The 17877-nt window shown below is 38.4% G+C and overlaps 1 protein-coding gene across 3 annotated transcripts in view; it reads left to right on the plus strand.

Annotated features, from left to right (window-relative positions):
* PREX2 (phosphatidylinositol-3,4,5-trisphosphate dependent Rac exchange factor 2) overlaps nt 1–17877 on the plus strand; it is a 176231-nt gene that overhangs the window by 39363 nt on the left and 118991 nt on the right. For all 3 annotated transcript variants that reach the window (XM_035317544.1, XM_035317543.1, XM_035317545.1), the window contains 5 exons: nt 6670–6741; nt 6816–6938; nt 8337–8441; nt 10822–10923; nt 12677–12838. In XM_035317544.1, coding sequence (XP_035173435.1) covers nt 6670–6741; nt 6816–6938; nt 8337–8441; nt 10822–10923; nt 12677–12838 — 564 coding nt within the window. The remainder of the gene's footprint in view (nt 1–6669; nt 6742–6815; nt 6939–8336; nt 8442–10821; nt 10924–12676; nt 12839–17877) is intronic.

Genomic DNA, 17877 nt, shown 5'->3' on the forward strand with positions numbered 1-17877 from the left:
TTCACCTACCAAAAAAAAATAAAAATTAAAAGAATCATAATTTTGGGATTAGAAGTTAAATTCACAATTAATTTTTTAGTTGATTATAATAAACAGACACGACTGCATAAACGGAGTAGGAAACAGATCTGTGAAGTATAAAGGTTTAAAATTTACAGATTCTTTTCTAATTATGATTGCAATTTAATAGGAACATACTGTTACTTTGAGACCTACAATTCTCTGGGGTTTCCTAGTTTTTTGTTTTGATTTGCTGGAAATGAACACAGCTGAATTCACAGAGATTTACCAATAAGAACTGAGTGTTCTGTAAATTCAGGAAACTACTAACTTTTATGAGAGGTAAACTTTGTAGACGTCATTTCTTTTCCATTCCTACTTGAGTATCACAAGATCAGTTGTATGATTATCAGTATGTTAGCCCCTTTGTAAAATCCACCAACAGGACAGTATAATGTATATCAAAGGGAATTCCTCACATGTGAACATTTTTCAATCCAGAATATCTTTTTTTTTTTTTTTTTTTTTCATCAGGAAATCTGCAAAATAAAGTAAAGATTAATCATATACTTCTCAAACACGCTGGAAACTATCATATACTTCTCAAACATGCTGGAAACTTTCTCTCTCTCTCTCTCTCTCTTTTTTTTTTTTCCCCTTCTCTTATTTAATGATGTCTCATCACTGCTTGACAAAGGTCCATTTGAATGACAGAGCCAAACTGTGAAGTCTCTGTCCATATGGACCCAGTGAAGTCTTTATCCATATGGACCCCTCTTGTTTAGTTATCTGTTGCAATACCAACAGTCTGCCCTCCCAAAAACTCAGTGATGCTAAGGCTGGAATCTAACCTATTTGCGTTTTTACTGGGATAAAGGCCCAGTTACCAAATACCCACATTGCATACATTTGCCAAAAATATTAGACTCTGCCTTATGCTCGGCTTGCAGATTGGGCATTCATCCTGTCTGCCAGTGTATGGCCTTTCTCTAAAGTTGTAGTTAAGCTGTGCTTTAATCAAGAAGAAAAATCAGATGATCTTCTAGCAGCTTTTTACATGTGGCTTCAGTTCATAACAGCATGTGTGAGCCAGCCTGATGTCCAGCCTCTGATCTGGCGATTCCCGTAGGCGTGTTCTGAGCTGCAAACATGTGAGTAACTCTATCACTATACATCAGACAAACTTGTACTGAACAGCGTGACCATAGCTAGTTCTCAGAAGACCACTTTCGAAAGATGAAGTTATTAGATTTCAGACGGGATTCTTGACATCTGGGAAGAAAAGGGAGCAGATATCTTTTGATTTGGTCCAGGAAAATGCTGCACTAAATCTTGTTGAGATTCAGTACAAGGAAGAGGGTGGAGATATCTGATGTCCGGGTTAGCTGAGGAGAACTGGACATGGACTGTAAATCTCATGTGTTCATCTGCTCTAGGGCTGAAGGGAAGGAGGGGATCAAAGCTGAATGCACGGTCATAGCTTGGAGAGGTGATTTTAAAGGTGAGGGAGATCAGCTGAGGGGGCATTTCCTTGTCAAGGGAGGAAACTGAGTTAGGAGTCTCAGTGGGTGTGAAAGGATGAAGAAGATGGGCAGCAAAAAGAAGTTGAAAAACGTCAGTGACAAGGGAGATACAGAAAAGGTGATCGAGATACAGGACAAGGTGAGGAAAGCTTTTCTTGCTCTTGGAAGAAATTTTCTGATGTGACAGAGAGCAACTTTAGCAGAAAGTCAAAAATTATATGTGAAAGAGAAAGATTACCTCAAAATGTGGCAGCGTATTCATCATGTATGACCTAGTTAGGAAGATCTGTGTTTCTTCAGTGCAATCACATTTGTGTGTGCGTATGTGCATATTTCTAAGAATTCGTGTTTACTTAAGGAAACAAGCCAGGGTTGCTCTTTCAGGCAGATTGATGCCCCTTTGGGTTGTATGAGTGGAGAAGGGAATAGTTTGGTCAGCTGTGGAAAGGAAATTAGCACTAGAGTGGGAAGTACTGCAGATGTGGTCCATCTATTCCTCTGTCTTTATAGGATCTGAAGCCAGCTTTGAAAGTAGCTGTAGGTACAAGGGGGAGAAACAGTTTATCTGACCTTGGCTGATGTTCCCTGCACTGCTTGTGATTCATCCAGTCCTGCAGGCAAGTTGGGAGAAACAGGTGGTGCCTCAGCTGGTGAATTACTGGAGAGAGAAGAAGAGTCTTTTGTTCGGCGGCCGCAGCCAGCCTGATGAGCTGTTGCCACTGTTTCTGGCACAGGTTAATGGGGAGAGGAGGGGAAATGCACATGGCGCTTGCCACAGCTGCTATTACTGCTGGAGTCTTCTCTACTGATTTTTTTTTGCTTGTTTTAAATTAATTAACTTATATATTTTTGTGGCAAAATCAAGCAAAAGTGCTTCAACAAAACCAGCGTGGTGTTCTTCTGGGGCCAGGAATCTGACACTCGAAGTGATGGGGCAAATACCACCTTGGTGTTTGTGAACTGAGTGAAGCATGATACGAAAATGCATTTGGCTGGTCAGCTATAATTACGTGCATTTCTCGTCCCAAGTATGGGTGTCAATGTTCTGCCTAGGATCACTCTGAATATTGTGAAAAAAGCAAAATATTTCCCACCATCCAGCATGCTTATAGGTATGTTAAGAACATAAAGATAAAACACAAGTATTTCAGCCTTGCGTTCCTGAATTTATGATGGGAAGCCAATTATCACAGACATGGCTAAATTGTAATATATGAACAGTTTCCTTGTTGTGGCTTTCTTTTAGGGCTTCTTCTTTGACAGTATGAAAAATAAAGTTTTATTCAGCTTCAGTGTACAAAACATCTTGCTAGCTTTATTCAGCAGGCTTCGATGTGGTAGATTGGGTGCTTCAGTTGGGCTGCTTTTCGTAAAGTAAAAATATGCAGGAAATGACCTTACTGAAAATATTTGTATATTTTTGCTGTCTGCCTTGTTTTATTTTTATGACAATATAAATTTAAGAATTATAACAATATTAAAAACAGTTTGAGGGAAAAGTGACTTTTTCTTTAATTCTTCCTCCATGTGGAAAAGAATATTTCTTCCTAGCCTGACAAAAGAAGAATGATTGCTCTTAGAAAAATAGTTTTATATTTTGTGACCCAGGTGCTCTGACATAATTTCAGGACTTAGTTTCTTATCTTTCAGGAAGGCAAAACCTCTTCATGCCCTGGGAATCTTATGCAAGCAGACTTCTTTGTCTTCCCTGATTCCATTCCAGATGTCAGGGAAGTCATTTGTGCTGTTGGCAGCTTCTTGCGCAAGCCGTAGCGGTGGTGCTTTTCATTTCTTTCAACAACACAGAGAGCAGCTATGGAGGAAAACAAAACAACGAAAAAACAACCACCCTAGTCTTATTTTGATAGGGCTAGAAACGAAATCCCCATAACAGGAACTCATTGTGCGGTCTGTATGCAACATGCTTCTTCACAAAATGGCAGCAGATCAATAGGCAGGCAAACACATCAGTGGTTGCTTGGTACAACGAAGAAATTCTTTTCTAATTTTTTGAGTTTGGGTTTTCAGTCTTTATGTGCTCTTACGTGTTATTCTCTCTGCTTGGTGTTGGGCTGAGACCTACACTAATGTTGACGAGTGTTGAAGTAAGCTCAGCAAGCTGTGCAGCGTGCTCCAGGAAACAAAGATGAGTCATGAGTTACTGGCGTGTGCATGATAAATGAAACTGCATTGTTTGAGATGATTTTTTTTCATAAGCATAGGGATCAAGTATTCCAGTTGCTACAGTTGTTGGGTCAGTCCAGGAGCTGTTTAGCTGTGTCCTTGCGATTTGTAATGCTTTGCTCCTTCATGTAACGTGGTGCTCAGTAATGAGTCTGGACATTGAGCAGCAGCTCCTGAGTGATGGCAGAACTTTAATGCTATCTCACAGGAGTTTCCGACTTTTTTCCATTTGTGCTTGATTCTTTAGTGAGTCATAAATTGGGTAAAATCTCCATTTTACTCTGCTTTATTTTTTTTTAACTGTGCTGTTTCAGTGCTTGCTACTGCATTATATAGAGCATCTTCAAAAGCTTCTATAATTTTATTTCTTCTCTGTTAGCTCAACAGCTGTCAACTCCTTAGTAGTTTCTGGGCATCACTGTATCTTTTCTTTTCATGTCTGTTATTTCTGTGCCGGGTTCCTCCTTTAAGCTGTGTCTGCAAATGGCCTGCTTTTTATTTGTTTACTGATCTCGAAGAACTGTTCCTGGCTGTCCTCGCTTAATGTTCAAATAATGCTGGAGTCCTTTGAGTAGTCATCTCTCTCTCAGACCCACTGTGTGTTCATGCAAGTTCAGAGGCACTTATTTTTCCATGGTCAGAGTGGACTGACTAACTTCCACTGACACAGTGGGCTTAAGGTTATTTTATACTGTAACAAAAGCAATTACTTCTCCATCCTCCTGCCTGATGAGAGCTGTCTGTGCTCCCTAGCAGAGTCCCAAAGCAGAGGTGCTGTGTGTCAGTGGTGTCTCTGCATTACAGGCACGGGGTTGGTATGGGCATTTGGCATCCAGGAAACATGGAGCAAAGCCAGAGGTTCAACAAGGCGTTGCATTACGGTTGATGACCGATGGATGGATGGATGGATGGATGGAGGTCTCCCTACCTGAACTGCCCTGAATTCTCTCTCACCACTGTTCTGGGAAAGGTGCAATAATGCACACAGCTTTGAGATCTGTGTGGTTTCCTAGTAGTTTCATGTAAGTGCTTGGAGAGATTCAGTGCTTTGTGAGACATAGTGTTAAAACTTTTTCAAGAAGCAAATATGCATTGATGGGAACAAGAGCTGGCAAATCTTTAGGAAAAACTAGCGTCGTGGCTATGCTACCCCTGCCATGTGAGGACAGCAACATAACATGTCAGCTTGCGACAAGTTGCTGGAAGGGCTAAAGTCCCCCTAGCCCTGCCTGCCCTGACCTGTGGCTGGGTTCTGCGAGAGCTTGGATTTTCCTGGATGCAGTTTCTGATAACCTCTGCAGATGAGAGGTCTGGGACAGTTCTGCTTGGACGAGTGAGGAATCTGTTTATTGCAGCTGATGTATACTCTTGTTGACCTCATGACTCTCAGCAAGTATCTTGAATCACTCAAGACTGCCTAATGCCCCAGCTCCCAGCTCGTTTTGTGTTTCACCTTCTTCAGCCAGCTGAATGCTCACCTTCCTTCAGGGTTATGGGAAATGAAGATCTTCTGGGATAACATAGGCTTTCACTATATGTGGGATTGTTTATGCGCTGTACAGGCAATACACGCAACAAATTTACCGTAACCATAGTGGGTATTCATAGCAAGGAAGGATATAAAGGGCTGTTGTCCACTAACAGTTAACGAATTAATGGCCTTTTTTAATATCAATAAAACATTAGAAAGAAAGCACAAATAGGAGAAAGAAGGATTTAATAAAGCTGAAGGTCTACATCACTGTAGAAAGTGATATGAAACATGCAATACGCTGGCAATAATCCAAACTTAATTCTGTTTATGTCTTGGATAACTAGATTTGTTTCGTCAGTAATAAAAATGTTCCCAGTTACATAGTCCTCTTCAGCAGAGAAAGGATCCCTGCTTGGGAATGAAAATATTTAAGTCCCAGAAGAGAGAAAAAAAGGCATGCTGTGATGGCTATCCTTCCACACAGGGGTTATTTATTGCCTCTTTTATGGAATTTGCACCATGCCAGAATTTAGATGAGTTCGTGTACAGTGTACAATGCACAGAGACTTGGAGCTAAACAGTTGTGAAAGACATGACATTTGTGCTCTCGAGGTGCCAATTTTTAATGACTGAAGAATATGTGTGCCTGTATGAAGGATTATCAGTGTAAGATTTTAGTCTGCAGTATGCACATATTTTCAGAATGTGCCTAAGTCTTTGCAATGGAATGAATTCATAAAAATTATTGATAGCTTTTGGACCTAGAATGTGATTTTTTTTCTTTTGGGATTGACTTACTGTACATCTTTTCTCGTTTCCAGTTCTTGAATGTGAAATATAACAGAACTTACTCTTCTTTAAAATTTCATTAGTGATATTACTTACTTCTTATTTGATCCCCAAGGGTGATTTTCTTGAGGAGGGGAGAGTGAACACTGTCATTAAGCAAAACCAGGTGCAGCTGACTGTGTTGTTTAAACCAATTTACTTTACAATAGATTTGATTATTAATGCATCAGAAATCTTACTTGTCATTACTATGGTAAAAGTTGCACTTCATAATTGTGTCTCCAGACTAATTTTAATTTTGAAATTAGAGGCTCATTTTGGCTTTTCTTGTAGTAAATTTGTAAAGTGCTAGGACTAGATTTTGAAAGTGACTCATTTTGCTCTTGCTTGATTGCAATATGAGTGCAGGGTGGAAGCTGTATTTGAGAGAACATTCAGTTTCTCAGCTTCATCAAGATTTCACTGTTTAACTCTTTCTGTACTCCATGTAGATAGGCTTTCTTTATCATGGTAGGATAACAGAGCTCCTAAATGCTTTATAAATAAAATACTTATTTCAGTTGCAGAGTTTAGTTGTGACTCTGTGTCCAAAGCGTAAGAAACAAGTTGTTTTGGGAAACAAGTTATAAGCATAAAATGCCAAAAGTTATTCAAGTATTCCTGAAATAACTGTTCCCCTATTTGTCTTGTTTTGTGCAGGCTTTCCTTCACCGAATGATCCAATGTGCTACAGCGAAAGTGGATAAAAATGTCACAGAAGAGACAGTTAAGGTTAGTCTCCTAATTGCAAATGTGTCTTATTTTGTATCTGTTGTTTTATTTATCTGTGTTTTATTCTTTTGCAGATGTTGTTTTCAAATATTGAAGATATTCTTGCAGTTCACAAAAACTTCCTGTCCCTCGTGGAGGAGTGCTTGCAGCCAGAACCGAGTGCGCAGCATGAAATTGGAACTTGCTTTCTTCATTATGTATGCTATCTTCTTTTACAGTCTTATTTCACTTTCACTTTTTTTTCTTCCTTTTCTGATTGTCTCTATTAATTACTATCATGATGATGAGGGTACATAGGTTTCATATAAACCTATCTTTAGGACCCTTGCGGCCAAGGAGTCAAAAGTATATTCTTAAAAGTAAGCTTGGCCTTAAATGTTTTGCCTGCCAGAAACTTGAACATTTCCTATGACTGCTTTTGGACAGTGAAAAGAATGACAAAGGTCTTGCACTTGCTGGGGCCTGCTCGATGAGAAACCACCTGAGAGCTGAGTGGTGCTGGCATGTGGGGCCATGGGAGAGGAAGGGGCCCGGTACTGGGGCACCGGTGTCTGGTGGTGGCCTGCAGGCGTGCTGCTGAGTTCTACAGCACCGTAACTGGCTGTGAGCGCCTGGTACCTGTGGGTGCCAAGGGCTGTCTCTTTCACCAGAGCTCTGCTTGGCATAAATTCCCAAGGGGTGATGGGTTCTAGAAGGAAACCTTGGCCTGGGCTGCCATGAAGCCCTGCAGTGTGGGTGAGGCCTGCTGCTGCCAGTATGTGAGATGCAGGTACCAGGAATTGGGGGATATGAAAAATGGAAGGAACTCATAGGCTTTTCTTACCTTCCAATTTGATTCAAAGTAAAAATGTGAATAATTAGCAAATAATTGCTTACATTGAGTAAAATATCTCCATAATTCTTAGCTGTCCAGTACCTTTCCAAGTATGTTTGCAAGTCCTTCAGTATAAAATACTACTTTTCCCTAGGGAGCAAAACAAGGTTGTCAATGTTTCAAAGCTCTGCAAAATCAGTGCAAGTTAGTTTGTTTTCACTGGTAGGCCTAACAAGAAGTTTGGATTTTCTTGTTACCTTGCTTAGAGTGTCCTTTGTTTGCTAAGTCTTTGTTTATTCATTGTGGAAGAAGAAAGTTATTAATAGTTAATGGTAACATTTTACAGAAATAGTTACATTTGTTCTTCACTCTGCAGAAGCATGGATGACATTTGCAAACAGGTGTTAGCCAGTAAAATAGGTAATGATGTCAGCAAATAAGATACTAATTGTGAATATTCTTCCTGTTCTATTTTTTTTCATCCCATGTTTTGGTAAACTCCAACCTCTGAAATTTTTCAAGAAATTCTCAATTGATGCTTCCAGACTGTTCAACTTCATAATTTTAATTAAAAACAGAAATGGAAAGTAGAAGAAAGGCTGGAGCTCAAATAATAAATGTAGGAGGAATAGCTGGCCTTCCAAAACGAAGATGATATTAGCTGTTCAGTTTCAAAAGTGTGCTTTCCATGTTTTTTTTTTTTTTTTTTTTTTTTTTTCTTTCTTTAATTAAAAAAATCCAAATGGCAACTGAAGAACAATCTATTTCTTTGTTTCTGCAGAAAGAGAAATTTCGTATCTATGATGAATACTGCAGTAACCACGAGAAGGCACAGAAAGTTCTGCTTGACCTTAACAAAATAAGAACAGTACGGACATTTCTTCTGGTAAATAAACTTTGGTATTTTTTGATTGGGCAGTGAATAGTTAGCAGTGTTGTCTCCACCATGTAACAACTATGAGCACACCTGCTTGTAGTGGGCAGTGGGAGTTTCAGCTGGGGGTGATGTTTTCAGAGGAGGGTTTATATACATCGAATTTTCACTGCTGCCCTTGGATCCATGCAGGTAGGTACCCTCAGATATGATATTGAAGTTCTGAATGATCAGATCTGATTATTGCATTTTGGGACTAAGAATGAACTTAAGCAAATGTCACTATCAGCAAAACATCACAAATATGGTTTAAAACATCACAAGCTTTATTTATTAATTTATTATTTTTCAGTGCACAGTAGGCTTTCACTACCATTGTTGACCGAGTTCTTGGTGAAATTGTCCTACTGCAGCTTACTACATTTTGGAAAGATACTGGTTCTGACTCCTTATCTGCATTAACTTGCAGCCAAATTAATGACGGTTGTGGGAATTTCCTCATTGTAGGGTTGTACTGGGTGACAAGGTGAAGCTCCACCTGCTTTTTTTTTACTGTCTCTTGTTAAGCAGTGTTCCATTCATAGTGAAAAACAGCTTCAAAGTTGTTCTTTCCTCAGCAGTTGACAAAATATCCCTCAATTTGCCCCAGACTTGAGGATGGGCACACACATTGTTCTTATTTTGGGAGCTTTGGGAGCAGTATGGCTGGACTTAAGAGAAAGGAATGAATGCTGACTACAGAGACAAAAAGCAAAATATTCTGGAGAAAGATTGCAAAGAGCTTGTTTTGTGATAAAGGAAGCCAATTATGCAGCTGTGGCAGTTCATGATACGTTGGTGTCATGTATTCCCAGGAGCAGGTATAGGGCTTCCATATCAGCTTTGTGTTCCTCATAGATTTGGGATGTGTCTGTAGAATAAGTGGCAGCAGTCTAACCTAGAGAACAGGAAGTTCTCTAGGTTGACTGTTCAATTTGAAAGCAAAATTGAAGCCTTCTAGCCAGACAGAACAGTCAAGGTCATTAGAGATGTGGTTATCTATAAATAGCTGGGAGTTGAAAGCAGACTTTTGAGCCTTTAAGTATAAAGACAAATATTACATAAACCTATAGCCCACATTGCCATTATCTTGTTCAAGTTAGTCATTTTTTAGTAAAGCTTTTGATTTGCAGGTGAAATGAGATCTTTTAGAATAAAGTATCCTTTAGGATAGGACAGAAAGTGATTGACTAGGAAGACAGAGCAGACATTGAAAGGTGAGAGTACAGACCCCCACAGCAGCACTGTGTATCGGGCATGTGCATTGTGCATTACATACTGAGCAGAGTGGCCAGGCACTTTTGTAGCCTCTGTTCCATCAACAACGTGTCTGCATCCAGATTTGTGGCCCGTGTCAAGATACCATCTGGCTGTGTTAAAATACTTTTGTTTATTGTTCTTGGTTTAGATGTCTTGATCTATGAAGCCTAATTCTATCTCATGCCATTGCATCACAATTCCTTCTCATCTCTTGATAAAATAGTTTCCATCATTACCATAGGTCTTTATGTACTTACACTTTAATTCCAGCAATTCCAAATATTTGCTGCGATGTCCCTTGCATACTTGGTTATCTCAAATAGCCCTTATTCTTTTATCTCTCTCAGCTGCTTTTTCATGGATGCTTCCACCCAGTATTTAATGTATTACTTGCTTTGATGGTTGGAAGTCTTGTCTAAACTCACATATTCTTTATTCCATGATTAAGTATATTTTATTCATTGCACAATATGTTTAAATATAGAAGTATGTAAACAGAAGACCTTTATTGTATTCAAATGACCTTGTTGAAACCAAGGTCAAACCATTTTTAATACCACTTTCTATCTCAAACAACATATGTAATGATCACTCTGAGTTCTTTGATGTTGTTGTTGTTATTGAAGTGTGAAAGTGTATTTTTAGCATTTATTTTATTGCCTTTTATTGTCAGCATTTAAATAAAAGGCAACTGTTAGTTGGATTGGATGAAGAAGGGGTACCTGCATCATGATGCCTGCATAATATTGTTGCAGTTTTCTTGTCATGGATGATCGTCAACATACCTGTCTGTGCATGTGTTCAAGTCTGTTCTTGTGAGAGTCTTGCAAACCTCTGTCATCACCTAGTTAACATAGATGCATGTAATCCATACGTAGGTTAGCTGTTTTTGCTGTGTGTGTATGCCCTTATCTTTATTTCTGGTAATTTTCAATGGCAACTGCTTATGTTATAGAAACTTGGTATCTGATGGGGATTAAAACCAGTAACAGACTCCTCTCTTGAACTCTTGCATAACTCATGATTTGAGAAAATGTAATTTTCTCAGTTTTTTTTTTTTTTTTAAATAATTTGTTGAACTTTTGCACTCTAGAATTGCATGCTCCTTGGAGGACGTAAGAACACAGATGTGCCATTGGAGGGTTATCTAGTAACGCCAATACAAAGAATATGCAAGTATCCTCTTCTTTTGAAGGTACTTAAGAGTTTTTTATCCAGGATTTCATAATCTCTATATACAACTGGTTACTAAGAATATTTCAGAACAGCTGGAGCAATCTCCCTATGTAATGAATAATCTCTATTGGATACTGGACCCAGACTTGCTCTCATTAAAGCTAGTGGCAACTCTTCTGACATCAGTATTAGAAGGACTAAGGTGTCTGGCTCAATTAAGATTATTAGCTCCCTTCTGCATCTAGTGGTGAGGTTGCCTCCAGATTGTTGAATGGAAGTGAGCCATTTAAGTGAGTTTAATGAGACTAGGTTTGACCATGTCCTTGCTTAAAATGCTTGGGATAGCAGTGCTTGTTGCCAACATGCTTTGCTGAATCTAATCTGCCATCAGCAAAGTGTAAATGAAAAATATTTATGAAGATGTTTTTAAAGAAACACTTCAGAGTAACAGTAAGATGCTGTATGCGGTTTAATGCATGTTTGCACGTTTATGCTTATCTTACTGTTATGGCATAAATAATGAAATATGTTAAATGTGCTAATAAGCATTACATATTCAAATCTCCAAGCTACTGAAATTTTCTAATGTTAGGAAATAAAATAATACAATAATCAGGAAAGTAAATATTTAAAATACATTTATGTGTAACAAATTTGAGTTTAATCTTGTTTATTGTTTCAAACAGAAACAAAAGCAAGAGCAGATTCTGCTTTAGAAGCTACTTGAAATATGATTGTTAGACTACATTTTTCACAGTGCATGCATGAGTTTAGATCAGAAACAATGCCAGTTATGAGGCATATGCATTTTATTGCACTGACATAAAAACATAAAAGTAAACATTTTAAAATAAAGTTTTTTTTTAAAAACAATCTAAAGGATACACTTGCAATGAGGTTTGAGTCATCCCACATACCTGTGGTTTTACAATCCACTTGGCCAATTAATTTTTTTTTAATATCCTATTTTTTGAATGGAGTATCTACAGACAAAGCAGGGGAAATTGACTAATGAATTACACTAGGGACAAATTGAAATGAAGATATTTTTGTACAAAAAAAATCAATACAGGGTGTAGTGGCAGTAGGGTTAAGGCTTCTTGCTAAGCCTCCAGAAAGAGTGTACCCTAGCCTGCATCGGGATATGCACTGAATGCTGCACTTAGTCAGTCCAGCTGTAAAAGTGGAGTTGGTAGTTTGAGATGGGAAATCTCCAGTGAATACTGGCAACTCTGCTTTTGGTTTTTGTTATCGGTGCTGTTACCAATAACTATCCAAAATCCAAAATCAGTGAGTCACCTAAGCTATTGTTCACTTCTATGGTGTATTGCAGTAGATTAAACAATAGACTGGGCTAAAGAAACTTTTTTACTTTTTTTTTTTTTGGTCCTAAGTTGCAGGAAAGGCAGGTGTTGATTTTGACGTCAGTAAACTAACATTTTTAATCAGAGTTGTTATCTTTGTTGTTGAACAATTCCATCCCATGGAGTATTAAAAACAATGAAGGTGAATATGAAGAAACATTGTTGGGGAAAGAAAAGTAGCAGAAATGCCAACTTTTTCCTAAGTAGTGATAATTTTTATTAATAGCAATTTATTTCTCTGAGTTTTAGTGTCGTAGTAGAACACAACACTGGAGGGTTTATTTACTTTTCCACATGGTAAAAGAGGTCTGTCCATGTTTTGATTTTGTATTCTAGTCAATTTAAGCCTCTTGTAATGTTCATTTAGAGATCAAAGACAAGTTGTTTTTTCTTTTAATGTCTAAACAGGAGTTACTGAAGCGGACTCCAAAGAAGCACAGTGACTATGCAGCACTAATGGAAGCCCTCCAGGCCATGAAAGCTGTCTGTTCCAACATAAATGAGGCCAAGAGACAAATGGAAAAATTGGAGTTTCTGGAAGAATGGCAGTCTCATGTTGAAGGATGGGAGGTAATGTCACAAGATGTGTTGCTTTGTATGAAGGAGGAAGTAACAATTTTCAACAAGCCTGCATTGCACTGTTTTTGTGATCCTGAGGTACTGTGAAATCCCCTCTTCTGTGAAATCACAGCTTTTATTTAGTATCTGTTCTCTAAATTAAGTGTTGCTCCATGACTGAGCACTGCTCTATTGCAGGCTTCCAGGAAAGATGGCAAATGTTCGTTTTTTTATTTGAAGTCTTGGTCGTTTACATCAACATATATACGTGCACATGTATACATTATATAAATCCCAATCTTAACTGCTGCTCTGATTCTACTGCTGTCAATACCTGCTTAAGAACATTTGTCTGGTAGAAAAATGTTTTGATTGTTGATCATTCTGTAAGAATCCCTATCTTTTGTCAGCTTGTACATAGACACTGTCAGCTTGTAGCTAGTCTCCATAGCTGAGCTAAGGTAAGATAAATGTGTTAAGCAGACTCTATGTAAGAGGTCTTGTTTTGTTTGGTTTTGTTTATTTTTAAATGGTTAGCAAATATTATGGCTTTAATATTTTATTTTTGCAAAGAGACAGTAAGTCTGCTCCTGAGTTAGACATCTTAATAGTAAAAAGAAGAGCCAGTCTTTCCCTTAAATATCAATGTGATCAAGTAGTTGTGGTGCCAAAATCTTCCTTTTGCATTATATTGAGTGCTATGATTATTTTCTGCAGAAATATAGATGCAGATACAGGTATTTCTTCAAGTTGCTTTGGGTGTTTTGTATCCAAAGTCTGACGTGCACAGATGGAGGTAAACACAAGTGAAGTGCCAGTAAAATAAATGCAGTGCTAACATTTTTTTTTTGGTCCTTTTTGAATAATATACTGTTGTGGTTTAACCCGGCTGGCAGCTAAACACCACACAGCCGTTCGTTCACCCTCCCCCCTCCCTCTCTGGGATGGGGGAGAGAAACGGGAAAGTGAAGCCTGTGGGTTGAGATAAAGACGGTTTATTAAGATAGAAAATAATAATGACAATAATAATAATATGTACAAACAAGTGATGCACAATGCAATTGCTCGTCACCCTCTGACCGATGCCCAGCCCAACCCTGAGCAGCCAGCCCCCCACCCCGGCTAGCCACCCCTAGATATTGTTCAGCATGACGTCAGATGGTATGGAATACCCCTTTGGCCAGTTTGGGTCAGCTGTCCTGGGTCTGTCCCCTCCCAGCTCTTGCTGCACCCCCAGCCTGCCCACTGGCAGGACAGAGCGAGAAGCTGAAAAGTCCTTGACTACTAGTGTAAGCATTGCTCTGCTGCAATTAAAACATCAGCATGTTATCAGCACTCTTCTCATCCTAATCCAAAACATAGCACCCCACCAGCTACTAGGAGGAAAAATAACTCTGTCCTAACTGAAGCCAGGACATATATGCAGGTTTTTTTTAGACTAATTTCAACATGGAAGTAGTTCTTTGCTTTTCTGAAAACTGTGCTCAGATGTTCTACTCCTTTTCCCAGGAGAGCTGCTTAACAAATAGGGGAAAGATTTTATCTTAGTAGTACCAAACACCAGGGGTGAGTTTTATCTTGCCTGAATTTGAGGCCTTTTCAAACAATAGAGAGGAACAGGCTATTTGGTGATAAGATCTACCTGACATACTTCTGAGCTGTACTTAGGCTGAGATGAGTTTCATCCTGGATGTCCCTCCACTGATAATGAGAGAACCTTATTGATTGGCATCTACATTTAGTCCAGTGAGTAACTCCATCTCCTAATGCCTCTGTATCTCTGTCCAGTCTGATAATCAACCTTCAGTTAATCACCCACACTGGTTACCTGCCAATCTTTAATAACTTGACTGCTGACTTCAAGACTGGTGACCAGTCTGAAGGCTGGCAAACTTTATAGTGAGAGGATCATGTGCTTCTCGTTGTAAAGTGAGGATTAATGCAATCTCCAAGGCTCTCCCCTCCAGTCCTGTGCAAATTCTGATGTGTATAGGCAATGACTCTGCTTTGTTGAAGGTTTGCTGTCTGGAAAAGATAGAAAAACTTATTGTTATTTTTTTAGCATGCTAGTCATATAGACTTAGATCTGATTTTTTGGCTATGTAGTGGGAAATGGCTTCATACATTGCAGAGGAAAGAAAGAGTTAGTGACACTGGTGGGACCCTGAATCAGAGGAGACTTTGAGATGGACCTGCCTGAACTTTAACTGACAGAGTTCCACAGGAAGTATAACAACAGAAAATAGAATATAGGCAAGAACAGTCAGCTGTTAATTAAGCATTCATAGTAATAGCGACAGCAGAGAGGAAAAAGAGTTTATACATAGCTCTGTTCCCTGCCTGCTGTTGCTAAAACTGTGGGTTTATGATGCTAAACTGTTTTCTCAGTGGCAGTAAACTTTGTACAGGACCTGCTGATCCCCCCTCAGAAACTTACTCTTCTGTTTCCCTGTTCTCTATCCTTGCACTCGAGGTTCCCAGTTTTACATTGTACACCTGCTTACACTTGCAGCTTCTTGAACTTACTCTGCCTAAGGTTGCCCTCTGCTTGTCCAGCAGAGGATTCAGTCTCCCCCTGCCTTCCAGAAGGGTTCAATGAAAAGCCACTATCTGAAAGGAGAATGAAAATTACTGTGAACAAAGAACTCCCTAAATACTGTCCATGATGCTTTCCTATCTGCTCCCTGTGTAATCTGATGATCTGTGGAACAAACCTTTCATTTATTGTTAATCGAGTAGTATGGGAAGATCTGATTCATTCTAAATATGGATTAAACAACTAATTTTACTTTAATCATTTTTTTTTTCGTGCTTCTTCAGTCCACTGTAGGATTTGAAATACATCTTATCCATCTTATGAAATCTTACAGTATTTTTCCTTTTCCTGTATGACAACATTTTCAAGAACTGCTCTTCCATTTCTGTAATTGGGGTAGGTATAATTTAGAGCAGAGAAATCTGCTTATGCCAGAACTCAGAGCATGGTAGTCTTGTTCTAGGACTGTTGATACAATACATTTCATGAAAATTTACTGTGCCTCAAGATAAGGAATCTTAGCAAGAACAAAACCTATAATTGCTGGTCTCTATTCAGGCAAACCTTTCTGCCTTTAGTTATAATCCTCAGTCTCAAAACAAGCCATTAAAGACAAATAATAAATGACACAGAGTGTATAGTCATGCCAAGATATTGTTTGCAGAATTTTTAAAAAGAAAGAACTCGGATAAAATAAAGCTTTAAATGTTATCATTGAGAAGTCTACTTGACCTAACACCTTCCAAAAGAAGCAAATATCTTAACAGCTGCTTGTTTAGACTACATAAAAATAAGTTTCTTTTATATAATTACATTGACCTTGCGGTCGTCAGCTATATCTTGGAAAGATTAGGGCATGTAAACATTAAAATGCATGTTGTTGCTTGTGCAACACCTTCATAGAGGAAGCAATAGCAAGTTAAATCCCTATGTTACTAATATTTTAAGGCAAGGGAAACTTGTTAAATAATCCTTATTGCCTATCAGGGATTTTATTCCTTCTGTTATTTTCAGATTTTCAATTAAGTCTTCTGCAGTGCTGCAGTGATTAAATTTTTCTACTCGCTTTCAGTGCCTTGAGTTTTATACATATGTCAAATACATCTTAATGAACACGCTCTAGTATAAAGTTACAGTATGATTAACCCAGTGCGTTATTAGTCATGTAACTTGGTTAAGAACTGACTGTTCTCAAAGTTCTAACCCTGAAAAGGGGATCCACTTTACTGCATTAGGCTTCTTCTAACTCCTTAAGAAGACATGCACTAGTAAACATGTATGCTGTTGAAGATATATTAACGGGCAAAGGAAGCAATATGGACAGAAGCATGCAAGACATAGACTTATTCTCTCTGCTCTGACTGTGTTCTGTGAACCATAACATAGTAATTTCCTTCCAGCATTGATTTTTTTCCCTACATTTTATTTTAGGATTTCACTTGTGCTTGAACTCTGAAATAGTGCCATTGTCTTAAAATAGTCTGTTTTCAGTAGAGTTATGTGGTGTTTATTGTAGCTGAGCTGATCAGGTTTGATGTTATCATATGGCAACCACAGGGTACCCAATCTGGCAAAATTGCCCTGATCTTAATATACGCATCTTTGAAATGGTAAGAATTCCAGAGCATTTGTGAGAGCTGACAATATTTTGAATGAATCCCAACAACAACTACAAAAAATCTCTGAAAGTGATGCATGAGAGTGGATTTAATTAAATAAACATCTGGTTTTCTGCATAGCCTAAAAATAAAGAGGCAAACTTGTTGGAGATTTCCTTCCAGAAGGAAATGCTTAGCACATTGCTTGGCCCCAACTAGAAGGAGGAAAGGGGGGGAAAGAAAAGACTATTTTTAGAATCTGATCAAAGCATGACTTGAATTCCTATACATAAGTGTCATAAAATGAAGCTTGCATTTGTTATGATAAAAATACAGATTCATGGAAAAATGGAACATCTGCTTCAAGTAAGAACATTTTGAGTATAATGACTTTCTTATTTAATTTCCTAAGTGGTTAAATTTATTGGCCTGAATTCAGAACTTGTGTAGGTGGCTGTCTCAGCTGGAGAATGGCGCAGCAGCTGAAGGAGCCTGTCAGTAAAATTTGCGTGGATGTTTCAGTGAGAGAAGAAAAAATAAAATTATTGCATTTGTTGTAAGCTGAAAACAGAACAACCCAGTTTGAGTCACAGGCCAACTTAATAACTGTAGCATCAAGTATTCCATCTCTTTCTATTCCACCATATCATCAAATGGTATTTTAATAGAGATTTCTGTTTTAAACTCCGGAATTTTCCCCTGTTTAGTTCTATGTCTCAAGCACACATTAAGGTACTGAAAAGTAAGTTAATATCTGAAGTTTATGACCTTTATCACTGTTAGAGTGGTGGCCACTGAATCAGTACACTCAGACCTCCATGTTTGACTGAAGTTTGCCCAAAATATGTGTAAGAGTAGTTTTTCTTACAACTGAAGTGAACAAATAACTGCTTTTGACTGCATGGTAATAAAGGACA

This window comes from Oxyura jamaicensis, chromosome 2 (assembly GCF_011077185.1).
Source record: "Oxyura jamaicensis isolate SHBP4307 breed ruddy duck chromosome 2, BPBGC_Ojam_1.0, whole genome shotgun sequence".
NCBI lineage: Eukaryota > Metazoa > Chordata > Aves > Anseriformes > Anatidae > Oxyura > Oxyura jamaicensis.